The sequence below is a fragment of the Dioscorea cayenensis genome, chromosome 12 (genome assembly GCF_009730915.1).
Source record: "Dioscorea cayenensis subsp. rotundata cultivar TDr96_F1 chromosome 12, TDr96_F1_v2_PseudoChromosome.rev07_lg8_w22 25.fasta, whole genome shotgun sequence".
Taxonomy (NCBI): domain Eukaryota; kingdom Viridiplantae; phylum Streptophyta; class Magnoliopsida; order Dioscoreales; family Dioscoreaceae; genus Dioscorea; species Dioscorea cayenensis.
The window spans coordinates 19265445-19284999 of NC_052482.1; the positions used below are offsets into that span (position 1 = coordinate 19265445).

The 19555-nt window shown below is 33.5% G+C and overlaps 3 protein-coding genes across 3 annotated transcripts; 2 read left to right on the top strand and 1 right to left on the bottom strand.

Moving 5' to 3' along the window:
• Positions 1 to 570: 570 nt before the first annotated feature.
• On the top strand, positions 571 to 7428 carry LOC120273270 (BRCA1-associated RING domain protein 1-like). The gene is given in 16 exon segments (XM_039279897.1): positions 571 to 574; positions 1061 to 1124; positions 1592 to 1645; positions 1737 to 1807; positions 1893 to 2000; positions 2083 to 2363; positions 2788 to 2940; positions 2942 to 3082; positions 3233 to 3330; positions 3461 to 3647; positions 3719 to 3822; positions 3908 to 4037; positions 4119 to 4284; positions 4366 to 4484; positions 4564 to 4921; positions 7356 to 7428. Coding segments are annotated over 15 exon segments (2025 nt in total). The 3' UTR covers positions 4909 to 4921; positions 7356 to 7428.
• Positions 7429 to 15760: 8332 nt separating this feature from the next.
• LOC120273973 (very-long-chain aldehyde decarbonylase GL1-4-like) lies at positions 15761 to 18699 on the top strand. The gene is given in 11 exon segments (XM_039280721.1): positions 15761 to 15910; positions 16031 to 16251; positions 16373 to 16605; positions 16694 to 16913; positions 17017 to 17224; positions 17226 to 17393; positions 17469 to 17576; positions 17713 to 17913; positions 17993 to 18091; positions 18183 to 18356; positions 18437 to 18699. Coding segments are annotated over 11 exon segments (1854 nt in total). The 5' UTR covers positions 15761 to 15850; the 3' UTR covers positions 18599 to 18699.
• Positions 18615 to 19280, bottom strand: LOC120273974 (protein PROTON GRADIENT REGULATION 5, chloroplastic-like). Its single transcript, XM_039280722.1, has 2 exons — positions 18986 to 19280; positions 18615 to 18887 (listed from the first exon to the last, which is right to left on the bottom strand). Exons 1-2 carry the CDS (start codon positions 19232 to 19234, stop codon positions 18783 to 18785), a joined length of 354 nt encoding a protein of 117 aa, XP_039136656.1. The 5' UTR covers positions 19235 to 19280; the 3' UTR covers positions 18615 to 18782.
• Between the last annotated feature and the right edge of the window lie 275 nt (positions 19281 to 19555).

Genomic DNA, 19555 nt, shown 5'->3' on the forward strand with positions numbered 1-19555 from the left:
ATTTTTTTTTAATGATGTGTAATTTTTTAAATTTTAAAAAACCGTTATTAAACTATTAATAGTGTTAAATTATATAGACAAAACTGTCATTTTATTATAAAATCAATTTATGACATAAACTTTAAAAGCATATATATATTTTTAAAGTTTATTAATCTTTTTTAAAAAATTTATATATAAAAAAATAAATTAAAATAATTTTAAAAAAAGTTATGTTAAAAATTAATGTTTTTTTCCTCAGCATGCCAGTTTTCTATATGAATATAAATGAACGATTTTGCTTTTATCATTACTGGTTTTACAAATTTTGAAAAATAAGTGAAATAAAAAGATATTTTTAAACTTAATAAATCATATGCCACAGAAGAGGGCGAAGCCAAAAGGCCATGGGAGAAGATGGAGAAAATGGCGGAGATGAAAAACCCTAGAAGAATGCCGAAGTGGAGAAGATGGAAGATGGCGTCATGAAAGAAACGCCGAAGAATGTCATAGTGGGGAAGTCAGAGATCGTTAAAAAGGTCGCGTGATGTTCGTGAAGTGACGAAGTCGCGAAGGTTTTTGGCGAAGTGAATGGGTATGAAGCCCGAAGTTGTCAAATTACCACTCGGGATCCGGGTTCGATGAAACCAAACACTCTGATTAATCTGAAAGCTCATCACTCGTCACTCGACAGGGCCCAGTTCAATTAAACAAAACGTAAAAATCATCCTCCATTGGCTGCGGAACCCCACAAAAACCTGTCTTTTTTTTTTCCCAAAAATCATAGACACAAATCTTTTTTATTTTTCTTTAAAATTTTTAAAAACAACGCACGAATCTCAAAGCACAGTGTGTTAATCAGCCAATCAACCGAATAGTTCCCGCGCAAATTTGGGGTTTCAATGACGAGTTTCCCGCGCGCTCCAAACGAGTTAAACTATTCGCAAAATCACGAATTTTCCCGCCAGATTCGCCATTCTAAAACCTTGATGAAGCTCCAAGTCTTCAAACCCTAGATCCACAGACGAGGGACGGAGAGAGGAAGGGAGAAGGCAATGGCGGATTACCATAGTCTGAGGAGGGTTTCTGAATCCCCTGCTGCTCAATCTCCAGAAAATGGAGCTGGAGCTGAAATGCCCCATCTGGTATCCAAGTTTTTCATCGTCTTTGTTTTTTTATTCATTGTTTTTTGAATCAGTTTTGAAACTATTACTGTAATCTTTGTTTATCATCTAATCTTTCTTGTTCCTTTTCATGGATGTTAACTATGTCAATTGATTTTAGTTTCTTTTTTGTCTTTTAATCTAGGTCATTGTATGTGTGTAATTGTTTTTTTCCTCTCAGAGGATATATATATATATATATTGTGGAATAATTTCCCCTCCTGATGTGGGAAGTTCACAAAAAATAATTTTTTGCCAAAAATCCTGTTGATTTTGTCTGAATGATTGCACATGTTGGCGGTTCTAGCTTGTAACTAATTTGCATGCGAAAAGGGGAAAAGGGGATCATTGTACTGATGCTCATGAATCCTAATATCACGTACTTAATGAGTTTTTTTTTTTTGGTATTTTGTTGTGTTGTAACCGTGGTAATCAATTATCTTGTGCAGCTTGAATTTGCTGAGTGTGCCACAACTGTTGCCTTGTGATCACATAGTTTGCAGGTTTGATGTTTTTCTTAAATTTAAATTTAGTAGTATTGATTGGTGATGTGTTGTACTTATAATATGTTTGTTCTGACTCCTTGATCTTCAGTCATTGCATCAAGAAGCCAACTAATACTGGAACATGTTGTCCAGTTTGTAACACAACATTGCTTTGCGAAGGTGTCTGTCTCTCTTCTACATATACATGGAAATGTTTTGTTGATCCTATTTTAATTTTACATAACCTTGGAGAAATTTTTTGCAGGGATAAGGCCTTCAATTCATATGGAAACAATGGTGACCATCTATAAGAGTATGAGCACTGCTTTTGGGGTCAATCTTCTGCAGCGAGGATCTCAAGTTAATGTTTCAGGTACCGGACTTAATCCTTGAAATGTGGCCTAGGATTTTGCTACAATGATAAGTGAGTGACATATCTTATTTTTTGCATTTAGAATTGAAGACACCTTCGAATGAAAGTCCAGGTTCTGTCAACAACAGAGCAGATAGCTTAACGGAAAAATCAGTGGCTAAATTGGCATTGCAGTCATGCACTCATATAATTGCCAACAAGATTAACATGAAGGAGATAGATAACAATGAACAAGTGATTCATGGAAGAGAGGACAATAGGGCAGAGCTAGCTTTTGCCAACAAAGAAGGGCCTTATAGTCCCCCGTCATTTGGTGACTTGAAAGATTCTGATCATGAAAGTAACGACCAAGGAAGTGACCTTGTAAGCCATTAATTATCTTATCTGTGTTAAAAGCATGACATGAAAGCATTTTAAAAAGTCCTGGATTATGTCATGGATTTCATATTCTTGTTTCTCACTAACATTTCTTGATCCATTAGGATTAGGTCCCTGTGTAAAATATTTGTGTCTTGTTGAGTAAATGGGTTTGAATCTTAGCTCATCTAGGGTGAGGGCACAAGTGTGTCGAGTGAGTAACTCCACTCCTGTTCATGCCCTTGTTTCTCAGAGTTAAGGCTTTTCACCTCAACATGCTAGTTTCCTCTTTATGCTTGTTTATCCTAATTATTTGTGACCATGTATTCATATCCGGCATCATATCTCTGTATGTTTTTAAATATGTCCATATGCATTTTCTCTTTTCCTTTGCTTTGTTAGTCATACACAGTGGTTAAACTATTTTCAGAAAAGCCAGGCTGTTCCTGAGAACCGTTTAATAAGGAAAGATCTAAATGTTGTTGGAGCCAATGAATTGGAAGAGGACGAATTAAGAGAATCCAAGAAACAGAAACTAGACAAGGAGCTTGGCAGAGGAGATGATAGAGCTGGCATCAATGTCAAGGCCATGCCAGCACTTATTGCTGGCTCTGAACATGAACATGAGAGTCTACCTAGAAGTCAGCCACTGTCTGATTTCTACCTTTGTGGCCACAGAAGCATCTGCTGAATGCGTGTTCTGTCATTCATTCAAAGTCACTGAGGTGATAATATCCTTGCCCATAAATTCTTTATTTGAACATTTAGAATTTGAATTACTTGATACTCTCCTTTTTTGTATATTTACTGAAAACTCAATTTCCAATCTCATTTCAATGTGGAAGATTTGATTTGAGTTCTTTATTTTTTACTAGGCTTCTGGGGAAATGCTTCATTATCTTAATGGAACACCAGTCGATGAAAACCATCCGTCACCTGATGTTTTGCATGTTCATCAACAGTGCATAGAATGGTATGCTTTAATTATTATTTTATTAATAAAAATTATCTAAATTTGCATCCTGGAATTTCCAATTGTTCATATTTGTTTCTTGTTTCACCACTAAAACTTCTTGCCCATTTTTAATCTTTGCTTCAATCAGGGCACCACAAATATATTTTGCTGGTGACATTGCTATGAATGTGGAAGCAGAGTTAAGCCGTGCTGCTAAGATCAAATGCAGCAGCTGTGGGATGAAGGGAGCGGCTCTTGGTTGCTATGTCAGGAGTTGCCGAAAAAGCTTTCATGTTCCTTGTGCTTTTGGGATCTCGGGATGTCGTCGGGATTATGTAAGCATCTAGGACATCTTCTTTATCAGAGTACTGTTAGTACCAAAATTATTCATCTCTGGCTGTTTCAGGAAAATTTTCTGCTGCTTTGCCCTGCTCATGCTTCACATAGATTGCCTTGTGATAGATCAAAGGCAAAAAAGAAGACCCAGGAAAAGCATCCATCTATGGAAAGGCATGAATTTTTTTCTCTAATTTCCTTGTTGATCTTATATACATGCATGCATGAAGTTGACCTTTTGTGTTATTCCCTTCACCAGTGATTCTTGCAAGTCATCTGACAATCTCACCTCATTGACAAAGGAAGGAGGCAATGGGTTTTGGACGACCTCAACTTTTGTTACCTCTCAATGGGTTCTTTCTGGATCAGCTCTCTCCGAAGATGAAAAGGTGAAAATGCTAAATTTTCAGAACAGAAAATTCTCTTAAATTCCATGAAAACAATAATCTTAACTCTTGAATGTTGTACAGGTTCTTCTGAATGAATTTGCTAGACTGACTGGTGCAACAATAGCCAAAGCATGGAAACCTAAAATCACACATGTCATTGCATCCACCAATGAGCACGGTGCATGCAGCAGAACACTTAAAGTTCTCATGGCCATTTTGGAGGGAAAATGGGTGTTAAGAACAGACTGTAAGCATTTTTTAATTGTTTCAATCAGTCTTTTCACCGACTATTCTTCCAACATTATTCATGTTATGTCTAAATTCACAGGGATCAAGGCTTGCCTAGAAGCTGGAACCCCGGTTGAAGAAGAACCATATGAAATCACTCATGATGTTAATGGCTCATTTGATGGTCCTAGAATTGGAAGAACAAGAGCAATGACAAAGGTCTCTCCCCATTTCCACACAAGTTAATAATTTCTGCAATCAATGTTATGGCTAAGTTTTTCGTATTTTTCACATGCAGGCACCGAAACTATTCTTCGGTTTGAGCTTTTACTTAAGTGGATACTACATGCCTTATTACAAAGGCTACCTTGAGGACTTGATTTTAGCTGCTGGTGGAGTTATTCTGCAGAAAATTGATGCACAACCCGTTCAATCCTCAACAGTCAATGGAACATCTTCAAAACTATTTGTTGTTTATAGTGTTGAACCTCCACAAGGTTGCAACACTGATCAGATGATTTCATATGTTTTGAAGAAGAGAACTGAGGATGCTGAAGCTCTTGCTGCTGAAATTGGTGCTCATGCAGTGTCTCATACTTGGCTTCTTGATTCCATTGCTGCATGTAATCTTCAGCTCAATTAAGCCTAATTATCAGGTTAAATCTATATTTAACTTGTTTGATTGTAGTTATTGTTTGCTGATTAAACATTCTTATTAATTTCTGTATAAGTTTATGGTTTGCCATTTATTTGCTGCAAATTTGTTGATATATGAGTTTTGTTATTGTTATCGGATTCGGGTTCTAGTGTTTTGATCCTCTTTGTGAGGATCCGAAACTGTTAGATCGAGGGTCAGCCGTTAGATTATTATCTCATGGTTGAGGGTTGAAGGAACAGGTTAAGCAAAGGCTGGTTGGCAGCACAAGTTATCCCATGATCGTGTTTTAGTTCCATTAATTTCGCAGATTGATATTAGTTTTCCTCCCGCCTTCCGTTTTGGGGGCAAATCCAAACCCTAATTTTATCGCATAGTGAAAATTTTCTTCGATTTGATCCGATTTCATCAGCAATTCGACCCTTTTTCCGTCGTCTCTTCGCTTACGGTTCGCTGGAATATTGATATTTCGCATCGAGTTTATTTTTCCTTATTTTTTGCTTCATTTTTTGTTTTGTTTTGATGATAGAGCATTGTGTATTTGGGTTTGATTTTCTGATCCCTGGGTTCTGCCGATTGGAGAGGGCTTCATGGTGTTTGGATAAGAGAAATTTGATTGATTTTAGGGAAGAATTTGAGTGATTTGTTTTTTGATTTCACTGTGAATTGATGGGATCAGGGTTCTAATTCTGCAAGATTATGGCTTTGCACAAGTTGTTGATTATTTTGTCTTGTTGGAATGAATAAGCTTCCAAAGTTTCAATCTTTGAGGGGGAAAATAATGGGGTCGAAGATTGCAAACTCTATTTCGGGGAAAGGAAAGAAATATTTTGGTGGTTCAAACTCTTTGAAGGCTGTTGATCAGATTGAGAAGAAGAACGAAGAGGAGAATGATGCTCTTTTCCCAAAGGTTGCTTCAAATGGGGGGATAATGAGGAATAAGAAGAAGAAGAAGACCAGAAGGAGAGTTCAGTGGAAAGACCGTAATGGGAGTAAACTTGTGGAAGTGTTGGAATACCAGCTAAGGTCTTTCCCTTATACTTATTTCATCAGTTTTAGATGCAACTCTTAATACCTGTTTGTTATTAGATTTTCTCATAAATATTTACCTTGATGAGCATGAACAGATAAGTTATGGATGAACGCATGTATACAGGAAACTAGTTATTATGTGCTTGTGGATTTCAATGGTCTGTTTTTGCTTTTAGATAGTGATCGAATTGCATTTTCATTTGTCTTCCTGCTTGTGTTGGTTTTGATGACTTGAATCTTCTCTAGTATTCACTTTTGTTTGAAAGTACCTAATAGTGGTTGTTTTTAATTTTTCATGGTGCATGATCATCTTGTTGCACATTCTTCTTTTGAAAATGCATTTTGAGTGCTTGAAAAATTAACGAAAAGTTGATGGAAACAAGACTTTGTAAGGCATTATTGATCAAATAAATCCCAAAGCCTGCTTCTTTCCTTGTTATATTGCTTTGGTGGCCAGACACATAGCTAAGACAATTGCTTGTCATTTTCTTCTTGGGCCTTACTATAAGGAGTTTTATGCACTTTTTATGGTTGGACGCTGACATGATGTTGTAGTTTTTTTTTTTAATGATCATTAACCACACGCATGTACATCACCCTAAGATTTTTTAAGTTAATCAAGTTACTACTTCGATGGTAAGGATATGCAGAAATAGGTAATTAGTTTATTTCGTGCTTGTGGATTTTAATGAGCTGTGTTGTTTAAGATGGCAATTCAAGTTCATTTTCACTTTTCTTCCTTCTCATGTTGGTTTTGAGTCTTTTGATCTACTCTATTATTCACTTTTGTTGAAGGACCTAATAGAGACAGTTGTTATGGTCTGGTGTCCTTGGTTCACATATTTTCTTTGAAACAGGTTTAAAGGTGCCATGCGTCAAATAATTCCCAAATCCTGCTTGTTTATACATTGCTCTAGTGCTCGTTCTGTCATGCATATGTCTAAGACGATTGCCTGTGGTTTTCTTCTTGTGTTCTACTATCAGGAGTTTTATATACTTTTGATGGCTGCCCACTGATGTTCTTGATGATCATTCATACACACACATGGGCATCACCTAAGCTTTTCTAAAAGTTAATCAACATCCTATTCTGATCTGTGCAAATTGCTGTTTTATGGTAACATTGCTTACAATAAGATCAGATGTATCTAATGGTATGGTGTGTGACATATTCCTTTCCCCAATTAGTTATCCAATTCTCTAAACTAAACCTGTATTGCAACTTCTCATAACTATCTTCATAACTTTCTCGAAGCAAACGCTGCGCTAGATTACTGACTTAACCTTTGGATTGAACTAATTTCTCCACTTATCATGGAAAACTATACAAAGAATTTTATAAATATAAGCATCATGGTCTTTTTTTTTTCATTTTCTTGATACAATTTGTTTATGGTTTACAGTGATTCAAGTGACTCTGATGACGAGTTTTTGGATAGTTGTCTGTGCACAATGATGTAAATTTCTTTAGTGCTGCTCCAGCTTCCTATTCAATCTTGAATGTAAGCCATGCTCAAGAAATTTGACAATCATATTTTTGCCTTGACCTCTAACTTGATTATGCGACGGAGGTTATGGTTAGAGAGCTAGTTCAAGATCTAATGTTAGAGCAAGAACCGGTGGTATAGCTCGGGAAGTGTTACATGCCATGACAGGTAAACACCGTGCTGTCGTCACTGTAAGATTTTGATATGAAGGTTATTTTATTATTTTATATTTTAAACCCTGTTTAATACTCCTCGACGTAGTTCATTGATGTACCTGTGACAGGTTTTAGCCCAATATAAGTTTCATTTGCTCTTTCACTACCAACATTGTTGAGTGTTGTCTATGTGGCCTGTTTAAATATGCAATGCTTTATTGATGTCAGAAGGAACTGCCATTGCCCATGCTCATTAGTATCATACTATCATGTGTTTAGTCACATTTTAACTTTCATCTTTTGCTTTGTCTTTAATTATATGAAGTGATGGCTTTACTTATTTGTTGTCTATGTAACATGTGCACATCTACAATAGCTGCATGACTTGGATTTATGGTTGTTCTCAGAATTTGGGATTGTATTCTGTCTTCTTTTCTGCCTTTGTTAAGCCTCTAATCACTGTGGTTAAACTGTTTACATAGAGTAATGCTAAATTTTAAGTGTGTATTGAATTTTGCCATTATTTCAATAAAAGTATTAATTTTTAATTTGTATTAAAATGTATTAAAATGAGCACTAAATTTTGATTTTATTTCATCAGTAAAGTAATTGGAGTTTTCCGGTGAGTTTTTAGTGATGTGGATTTTGACGTCCATGTCATCAAAATCTTATTGAAAAACCCCAATTACATAACCAGTGTAATAAAATTAAAATTAAGTATTTATTTTGATAATAATTAAAATAAAAAGCAAAGTTCAGTATTCATTCAAAATATTTACCTAAACAAATAAATTGGACTAGCCTGGAGTATTTATCTCTGAAGCCCTGAAAAGACTTGAACTGACCACTCATTTTTGCACATTGATCCCTGAACTGTTTTAATATTTGTCCTGAAGACAGTAATCCTTTGGACAATGAGAAAGGTTGTTACTATTCCATCTACCTATTTAATTTTTTTCCTATTTGGTTTTGATTTTTAATGGTGCCATAAATACAAAGCACTGAATGAGCTCATAAAATTGAAGCATCTTTGGATTCAGTAATATGATATTCATTCTTGCCAATAGCATGTGACACATTTAATTATTATTTGGTCAGTAAACTGTTTTGTTTTTCTGACAAACTGTGCATAAGGTAGACTGCCAAACCCTAGACATTAAGGTTTGGTATATGTCCAGATCAAATATAGTACTAGAATGAACAAATTTTTATGGGGTATTTATTGGAGGAAAGATTATCAACAATATCATGTGGAGATAATGAAATGGTTTTATATTAGCATTGCAGCATTAGCTTAGCAGTTTAAAGTATTTGATAATAAAAATTTGATCTAATGCATAATGCATAGCTGAGGTGTAATAATAACAATGTGTATTTGAGGTGTAATAATAACAATGTGTACTTGGGATGGCCGATTCATATTATTAATTATTTAAAGTATTTGACTTTTAATGTAGGAGATTAAAAATTTGATTTTTCTTTTAATGTATGGTTGAGATATAATAATAAAAATGTGTGTACTTAAAGTAGTTGGTCTACAAGTATGATTTCTTTGGTTCTTCAACTGAGTCAAGTCTCTGGTTTTTTCACTGTCTGTACCGTGAAAAAAATTATATTTTTTTATAAAGATTAGGATAGGGTGTAGGTTTATTTATATTTATGTACAGTGTTGTACAATGCAGTGTAGTGTATAAAATCAGGGATTTGCCTGGTTGAAGAACCAGGCAAGAGCAAGATGCGCTTGCTAGTCCACATTGTAAAAAAAGAAAATAAATAAAAATATTATGTTACGAAAATCCATCTTCCTCTCAGAATGTTGAATGGTTTGCTGATAATGTTTTTCTGTGTATTAGTGTATTTTGAATAATTTTATTTGTTGATTATATGCTTAATTGTGTTAAAATGATATTTTTGATTTTTTTGATTTTTTTGAAAATAGTTGTTGAAATTATCTATAATGAAGACAATAACAAGGAAATGGATGCATCAGAGGTTTTGCATTTTCAGCATTTAATTGCCATTCAATGCAATGATGTTAAATGCAACCTTATTTTCTCTGATGAGATGCTATTAGTTTGGAATTTATTTGTGTTTATTTTTAAAAAGATAACATCATAGATTACAGAATCATCAAGGCATTTGAGTTGGATTATTTATTTATTTATTTTTAAAAATAGATAAATCATCTAAATTACTAAAAAAAAATTCAGCCAATCACTAGATGTGGCACATGCCAAAGTACATAAATTAAAATTTATATACCTTTTTACCAATAAAAGTAATTTAACATTTTTTTCACTTATAGTTACATTTTAGATATAAGTATGTATATTGATAAATATGTATAATTGAAAGGAATTTTATTTGGAATAATAATGGTATTATTACTATGTATTAATATTGTTTTTAGATATTATTCACATAAGTTGATAAACTAAGAAAAAGAATAATTTTCCATAAAAGAAAGAAAAAAAGATAATTATTAAATATCATGCATGCCCCTTTTTCTTTTTGGGTGGAATAAAGCATCTCCACCTTTCATTTCCTTTTAGCTTTAATTGGCCAAATAAGCAATTACTATTGATAAATATGTATAATTGAAAGGAATGATATATGGAATAATGGTATTGCTATATATTAATATTGTTTTTAGATATATGCACATAATTTGATAAAAACTAAAATAAGAATCATTTTCCATAAAAGAAAGAAAAGACAACTATTAAATATCATTCATATCCCCTTGTAGGTGGAATAAAGCACTCTACCTTTCATTTCCTTTTAGCTTTAATTGGCCAAATAAGTAACCATTCTATTTACTCTTACAAGTCCTTATCAAACTTAAGGCCAAAAGCTTTTCAATGGTAGTTGAAAATAGTAGCTAACTTTCATTCAATGCATCATCAACTCCTTTTGTGGTTACATTAAACTTCACAACTAATTTAGCATTTACTTAATTTTTGATAACTTTCATGATTTACATTATGTGTATATCACTCTCAAGAGAATTTTAGAATTTGTAGATCTCAGAGAGGGTGGTTTAAGTAGCTCCACAACAATGCACACTATTACTGCTCCTAGATCTAGGAGCTCTTTTATAGTTTTTTTTTTTGGTGGTCCATGGAGTATTTTTTGGGGGTGCTACTCAATTCTCTTTGGGTTTTATTTTTTATTTTTTTATTTTTGATAATAGGCAACAAGTACCATCGCTAAAATGTTTGTTAAGAGATAGGTAAATACGAAGATGCATTGGTTACGTAGTTTATCGATTTCTTAGGGACTTAATAACTCAGTCAAGTGTGACATGGAACAATGAAAGTCTGCCACGTGTACGCTTAGAAGAAATGTGATTAATCTTTTTTTTTTTTCAACTTCCAACAAACTTTGATTGGCAACTAATTTTGTATTAAATGACACTTTTATGTGTGATCAATTTTAAATTAAATGGGACAGTTCAATTAACATGATTCAATTTGCAATGCACACTCATTTTGATTGAGATTTCTCCACCTTGCTACTACTTTTGTGAATTAAAGAAGGCCATGTCTCTTATTTATAATTAATTGTTCTAACAAAAGTTATATGATGGATATAAATGCAAAGCACCAACCAATTGATGCTTTTCGTTTTAGCATCAATCCATTCAAGCACAAGGAAAGGAATTATGAATTGGTTTGCTTTGGGTTCATGCATCTGCTTCTTTCTTCTTGTTTTACTAAATTGTGATTAATTCATTTAAAAAAAATGGATTGCTGTCTTAGCCTTTAAATATGAGCTTTGAATTTCTTGATGCTTATCCAACTTTTATTAAAAATTAAAAAATCGAAACTATAAGAAAATAAACAAAATAAAGAAACAAAAAAATAATAATAATAATCACTAGAAGAATTGTCCAACTTATTATTATTATTATTATTATTATTATTATTATTATTATTATTTATTTATTTATTTATTTATTTATTTATAGAACTTGTCTAAGATACTTTAAGATGAAGTATAAAACCAATTTACCGTAATAAGTAAATGGTACCATATGAATATATATTCTTGTAGGCAAGAAATTTATTAAGGCATTCAATAGTCCCAACTCCTCATGTCACCCACCATTAAATTGCACAATATGATGTGTTGTTGCACGTACCCTAAGTTTTCAAAAATTAGCTAAACTAATGTACCGTACCTCTTTACTCAAAGAATGTTATATTTAATATTATTATATATATATATATATATATGATGTTTGAGGAAACCATTTTTACAATAGTTGAAAGTTGTGACTTATTTACTTTAATTAAAAAAAATATTGTTATACAAAATTAAATAAACTAATTATTATCATTCTTCTTTAATACTAGGCATTATCTATAATATATATTGAATATTTTTCTAAAATTTCAATGAATAAGCAAAGGTTAAATAAAAAATGTTTTGAATTTGATTTATTTAATTAAGGATATCTAAAATATAAAATTAACAGAGTAATTATCGATGAATGATCTCTATTTTTTGGTATTTTTTTGAGAGTTTTCTATATATTTTTACTGAGTTCCGTTTTATTTATGTTCCTTTTATTTATTTTTATTTTTTAAATTGTTCAGTCATTATTTATGAATGAGATACATTATGTACAATAATATATTATCAATTCTCTAGGTTTCTTATCATTATATGTACTTTTTTTCTTTTAATGCATTTTGATTGTTTATTCACTTTTATTATTATTATTATTTTGATTTATTTTATTAATTATATAAATAAATACATCTTTTAAATATTGAATCATAATTTATATATACATATAAAATCAACATTGCACGAATAAGTGATTAAGCACTTAGAAAAGAAACGGGACGAAGATTTAGCTCTCAAATTTTCAAAGCTAATTAAAGTATATGGACAAGGTGTCATCTTTATAAACATCTATAAATTAATTGTATTGGGACAAAAGAAAATGTTAATATAATATAATATTAAGTTTATCAAATTCAAATTTATCACAAGATAATGGCCAATGGAAATCAACCATTTTTCATGAGTGGGGGATGACTGCACTTTTTTATTTTAATATTTTATCATTAACCTGTGTATTTAAGATCATAAATAAAATAGAACCATTTATGATATGAATTTTTTTTTCGACATAAAGTTTTATAATTACGCGCGATAATTGCAAATTTCTCTACTTCCTATCATTTTTTAAATAATTTTTAATAATTAATTCTGCTAATTGTAAATCTCTCTGTTACTTTTCATTTAATGAGATACCACTGGGATATTAGTTATTATCTTATGTCATTCATTTATCCCAGTCTCAAAATTCCCCCACTCACTCTCTCTGTTGAGATCTCTGGGGCGGGGAATCCCCATCCCTCTCAATTTTTTTCTTAAAATATACAAATAATATATTAAATAAAAAAATTCACAAAATATTTTTCATAATAAACTATAGTATGATGTAGGATGAAACAAGAAGTTAACTAATACAAATAATATAAAGTTTTAAACTAAATTAATAAATAAAAATTAAAATATATGATTTATTTTTTTGTTGTTAAAGGAATTAATCCCCGAAGAGATTCCTCGCTACCCATGAGGATCCCTATTGGGGAGTGAGGCGGGGAGGGCATTTTTTTCGCCTCCGCTCCTTCTCTAGGTAGAGAAAAAACTCTCCTCTATTCCCCTTCTCACTGTAAAGGATATTTTAGAAATTCTCATTTGTCGGGGCAGGGTTCTCACTGAAAAACGAGGATTTGCAGCCCACTTGCACCCTTTACCATCAATCACTCTCCTTTATTAATATTTATCTGAGGAATTTTTTTGAAATAACCTTTTATAATTGCTACTTACAAAATCTCTCCATTTCCTATCATTCATTAATCATGGTTAATATGTATGAAATCATTTTTAATTTATAAATCCTCAAAAAAATTTCAAGACTAAAATTCAATCAATCACTCTCTTTTAATGAAATCTCATATTTTTTTTTAAATAATGGATAAACCATAATTAATTAAAGAAAATGGAGAGTACATACCGACAAACTCCAACACCAAAAGATTTCATGAATCTTTTTTGAAATAACCTTTACACATTAATTTCAAATCTCTCCATTTCCTATCATTATCATGGTTAATATGAAATCATTGTTTTATTTACAAAACCTCAAAAATATAAAGACTAAGAACTAATTGATCACTCTCTTTTATTGATATTTATCTCGTAAATCCATTAAATACAAGCTTGAATTATATGGCTATTTACACAACTATATATATCATTAGTGTGAATGGACCCAGTTCGTAAGTATATTCGCATCATTAGAAAGCCACACACATCTCGTAATTATATGATATATTTCATTGTAGTTCTAATAATTGGATGGAATACATTAAGGCAATAGGAGATGTACTGTTCGAGTAAATTTCGAGTTTGTTATCAAGATACAAGCCACATCTCCCTATTTTTTCTATAGACTTTTGGTTGATTTTAATACTTGTTATATTTTTTTGAACTTCATGTTTAACCTCCCGCATGAAAATTTTGTTTCTTTTGCTATCTTGGTGGTTTATCCATTTTCTTAAAAAAACATGATTATTATATTATACCATTATTAATATTTATCCACTTTTTTCAAATATATATATATATATATATATTACATAGCAAATTGCTTTTAGTCTAATGATACAATATAAAGAGTGGATAAATCAGCGATTTATTAAAAAAATAAAGAAAAGCAGTACAAGGAAGAGGAAACTCTCACCGGAGTGAGGGAAGGACGAGAAAAATAAACCAAGAGCTAGAACAAAAAGGAAGATAAAAATCTAATCGAGCGAAGGCATGCCTCGAGCGACTCGAGGGCCCCGACTAGAAGATCGGGAGGGTCTCGCTATTCTCGTGGAGTAGTGTGAGTGCATCTCGCCAGGTAGAATTTGAGGGTCCTTGGGCTGAAAAATTCAAGAGAACGCTTGATTTTCAGGGAAGCTTCATTAAGAGTTTGCTGGTGCCTGTCAGCTGCAATTGGAAACCAGGAGAGAATCATATTAGCAATTTTAAAAATAATATTAAAGCCGAGGAACAGCTGATCGGGTTGAAAAAAATACTGAGAATTCCTTTCGAGCCAAATATTCCACAAAATTGCGCGGGAGATAAGGTCCCAGAGGGTTCGAAGATGAGAAGCGAGGGAAGGAATCCAGGATGTCCACAGAAGGGGAATGGTCTGTGGGAGAGTAGTAGGGTCTAGGGAATGAGCAAAAAATTCCCAGATACGCTTAGAGTATGCACAGTCGATGAATAGATGTTGAAGATTCTCAGAGGCATTATGACAAAGGACACAGGTGTCAGAGGAGTAGTGGGAAATACAACCCTTCTTGAAAAGGTTGGATAAGGTAAGGATTTTGTCCTCACCAGCAAGCCAGCAGAAAAGAGTGATTTTGCTAGGGTTGTGAGTTTTCCAGAACTGGGGGTACAGTGAGCTGCGGGTTCCACCATCAATGAGGAATTTATAGAAAGATTTGACTGTGAAGATGCCACCTTTTGCCAGAGTCCAAGAATAAGTGTCACACTGAGCGTGAGAGCAATCGGGAATGATATCTATGAGTGGAGTTAATAAGTCTGGCGTAGCTGAGTGGAATATTTGCTCAGAACGAGAAAGATTCTGGGAAAACTGCCTAACGGTGATCCAAGGTTCCTTACAGTCGTTGAAGAGGTCAGGCCATCGGTCCTTAAGTAGGATTCCATAGTACCATAATGATACAATTCAATTACTAAAAATGTTTTATGGAAGCTTTCAGTGCTAAATTTTTGAAACATACCTGATGTAGTCATAAAAATTCCACAGCTATGAGATCGTGACCTTAATTATAACCCAATTCCGTTTATAAAAGCAATAGAAAAAATAATAATAAGATTTTTTTTTTTTAAAAAAAAAAATCATTACTGTCTTCATCGCTTCCTTCACGTGTAGACATGCACTGGCATTATTGATATCACATGCAATCTGGTTGGCCGGATTTTACTTACAGTCATGAAGACTCTGCAGGTTACAAACCAGGCTCTAATATAGGAATCTGATCGATGTTATTATATATATATATATATGTATACTTTTGTTACAGTCCTCATCTACAGTGCCCTCTTGCTTCATCATTAATGGCCTTACAAAGACTACCAACCTCCCTACCTTTCCCTCTTCCTATATATATCAACCCTCTCCTTCTCCCCCTCTCCCATCCCTCCATACTCTAACAAACCATGGCTACAAAACCAGGCTTCTTAACTCATTGGCCATGGCAATCCCTTGGCAACTTCAAGGTATATATACTTATATATTTCTTTGCTCTTCAAATTAACCTTCATCTTCCTTGTAACTTCAAACATATATATATATTGATGTATAAATTGATGTATGTATGTATGCATGCATGCATGCAGTACTTGGTGTTGGCTCCATGGGTGGTGGCTGGAGCTTACAAGACCATGAAACAAGGATGGGATGTAGACATATCCTATCTAGCCATCTTCCCTTCTCTTCTCTTCAGAATGGTTCACAACCAGCTCTGGATTTCGCTTTCCCGTTTTCAGAACGCCAGGAGCAAGCACAGAATCCTTGACAGAAGCCTTGACTTTGATCAAGTTGACCGTGAGAGAAACTGGTCTCTTCTCTTCTTTCTACCATAAAATTTACATATATATATATATATATATATATTGGAAGGAAAATGACTAATGAGATGCATGTTTGTTGGTTGGTTGTTTGGTTGGTTTGATGAACAGGGATGACCAGATAATCTTCAATGGTTTACTGTTTTACTTGGGACACATGTATATCCCTGGTGCTAACAACCTTCCAATCTGGAGAATGGACGGTTGGATCATCATCATGCTCTTGCATGCTGGTCCTGTGGAGTTCCTTTACTATTGGTTCCACCGAGCTCTTCACCATCACTTCCTCTACTCTCGCTATCACTCTCATCACCATGCCTCCATTGTCACTGAACCCATAACTTGTATATATATATATATAGTTTGATTAATTCAATTCTTTTTCTTTTGTTTTTCATATAAAGTTTTACTGATGATCTTTTGGTTTTGCAGCTGTTATACATCCATTTGCAGAACATATAGTGTACTACTTCCTCTTTGCTATTCCAATGTATGCCTCCATCTACACCAGAACAAGCTCCATTCTTGGTCTGTTTTTCTATGTGGTATACCTTGACTTCATGAACAACATGGGACATTGTAACTTTGAGCTTGTTCCTAACTGGCTCTTCACTGTCTTCCCACCTCTCAAGTATCTCATGTACACTCCCTCGTAAGTTTATTATTAATTAACTGATTTTCTGTTAATCCTTAATCTTAATTTTTCATGATAAAAATCTAAGTTTTGTTGCTAATGACTTTTAACTTTTGATCAGGTATCATTCTCTTCATCACACTCAGTTCAGAACAAACTATTCTCTGTTCATGCCTTTCTATGACTACATATACAACACAATGGATAAGTCTAGTGATTGTTTGTATGAGAATTCACTCAAAGGAAAAGAAGAAAAATGTGATGTTGTTCATCTAACGCATCACACAACCTTGCAATCTATTTATCATCTTCGTTTCGGTTTCGCTTCCTTTCGCTTCGAAACCTTATAATTCTAAGTGGTACATGCTGTTGGTTTGGCCGTTGTCGTTTGTATCGATGTTGTTTACATGGATTTGGGGTTCTTGTTTTACTGTTGAGAGAAACAAACTGAAAAAACTGATCATGCAGACATGGGCAATACCAAGATATTCTTTCCAAGTAAGAGATATCAATTTGTAATTTAAATGTCTAATCTGTTTATTAATTTGATTAATTGTTATTGAATGCATGCAGTATGAATTATCTTGGGAAAAAGATGCAATTAATGATCTAATTGAGAAGGCTGTTCTTGAGGCAGATTGCAAGGGAGTCAAAGTTTTGAGTCTTGGGCTGTTAAACCAGGCATGCTGTTTGCTCTCTCATACATATTTTATATATATATATATATATATATATATTTTAATCTGATCATAAATGCTGATTAAGAACAACTGCAAGTTTTACTGCAGTAAAATTAATTAATCTCAAAACTCTGCAGGGCAGAGAACTCAATGGAAATGGTGAACTGTACCTTCAGAAACACCCAAAATTGAATGTAAAAATCATTGATGGAAGTAGTTTAGCAGCAGCACTTGTTCTCAAAAGTATTCCATCAGGAACAAAGCAAGTACTGATTACAGGAACTCTATTTAAGATTGGCTATGCAATTGCAACAGAATTATGTAAAAAAGGAATTCAGGTGCACAAATTATCACTTTAATCACTTTGTCAATTCTTGAAGTTTTAATCTCTAATTTGTACTAACGCATTGATAATAGGTTTCGGTGACATGCAAGCCTGATTTTCATTATCTGAAGTCAAGACTTTCGGATTCGACAGGAACACACTTAACTTTGACAAAGAATTATACTGCTCAGGTGATAAAATTTATTCAGTTTCAAGCTTTATTAATTAAGTTTATAAAAGTCACTTGGTTTACAGTATTTGTTTCATCAATGAAACATGCAGGTTTGGTTGATAGGAGAAGGAATAGATCATAAAGAGCAAAAGAAGGCACCGAAAGGCGCAATCTTCATACCTTTCTTGCAGTTTCCTTTGAAGAAAGTTCGCGAGGATTGCACTTACTACTCTACCCCTGCCATGAAGGTCCCTAATGCGCTCGAAAATATGCATTCTTGTGAGGTAATTCATCTCAATTACAATTTCTAAACTAAGTGTTCTTTTTCTTTAAAACTAAACCGGTTTTTCTGCTGTTACAACAGAATTGGCTGCCGAGAAGAGTGATGAGTGCATGGCGAGTTGCAGGGATAATTCATGCATTGGAAGGATGGAATGCACATGAATGTGGAGACACAATGCTTGACATTAACGAAGTATGGGATGCTGCAATCCTTCATGGATTCCTCCCTCTAAATCAAGTTTGATCAGCAGAAATCATAATTAAGACAATACAATCATTCCCTATTAAGTATATCCATGTACTACTTCTGTTTCAATATAATTAAATGGCAGTACTATAATTTAATCTGAGTTGTGCTCAAATTTTTTAACAAAATCTAAGATCTCAAAAGATAGAATTCATATAATAGTTACACACATTCAATTCATTCATGCTAAGAAACCAAGCCTCTCTCCATTCTTCTTGGCTAACCTGATAAGGCCTTGCCTCTGCTTGTTATCAGCTCCTATAGACTTGCAAAACTCAGTGATCACCTAAAAACAACAAATACAAACAAAATAAAAATCTTATGAAAACAATTGATTGAACAAGTTAAAGATGAAGAGATAGAGAGAATGGAATGCAAGAATACCTGTGAATGGAGAGCAATGGCCTTGCCTCTGAGCAGGTTGAACCTTTTCCGGCCGAGAACATTGCGGGCAAGGATCACCAATGGAGAAAAGACACCCTGTTTGGAGCTTCCCATTATGGTGCATGGCCTTAAAGGCTTGGCCACACGTATGCATGGATTGATAGGCTTGATAAGAAGAGCTCTGTCATCTCCTGCTAAGAAGGTAGTGGAAGGGAGAGCTGTGGACATGGCCATGGCCATGAAGAACATGGACTCTGTTTCCAAGTTGAAGAAGAAGAAGTGGATTGCTTTGTTGTTGTGGTGTTATGTTTAGAGCCTTTAGTTGAGGAGTGTCTGGAACCACACAATAGAGATCCATATGTTGGATTGGCTTGGACATTTCTTGACCCCTACTTTGTTACACTCATCAGTTAATGGTTTTTTTTTTTTTAATATTATTTATGCTTTAAGCAAATGCAATTTTCTTCTATAAATGATTTATTTATTAAAAAAATAAAACTAATTTATAACTAATCAAGCTTAAACTGATTAACTGTAAGTCAAAATAGAGAACATGGAGTTACAGATAAG

Bases quoted from the DNA above. Each gene is read 5' to 3' on its own strand.
- LOC120273974 (XM_039280722.1), bottom strand. From the start codon at position 19,234: ATGTTCTTCATGGCCATGGCCATGTCCACAGCTCTCCCTTCCACTACC. The intron at 18,888-18,985 runs GTATTCTTGCAT...TGTTGTTTTTAG, and splicing joins CCATTGCTCTCCATTCACAG to GTGATCACTGAGTTTTGCAA.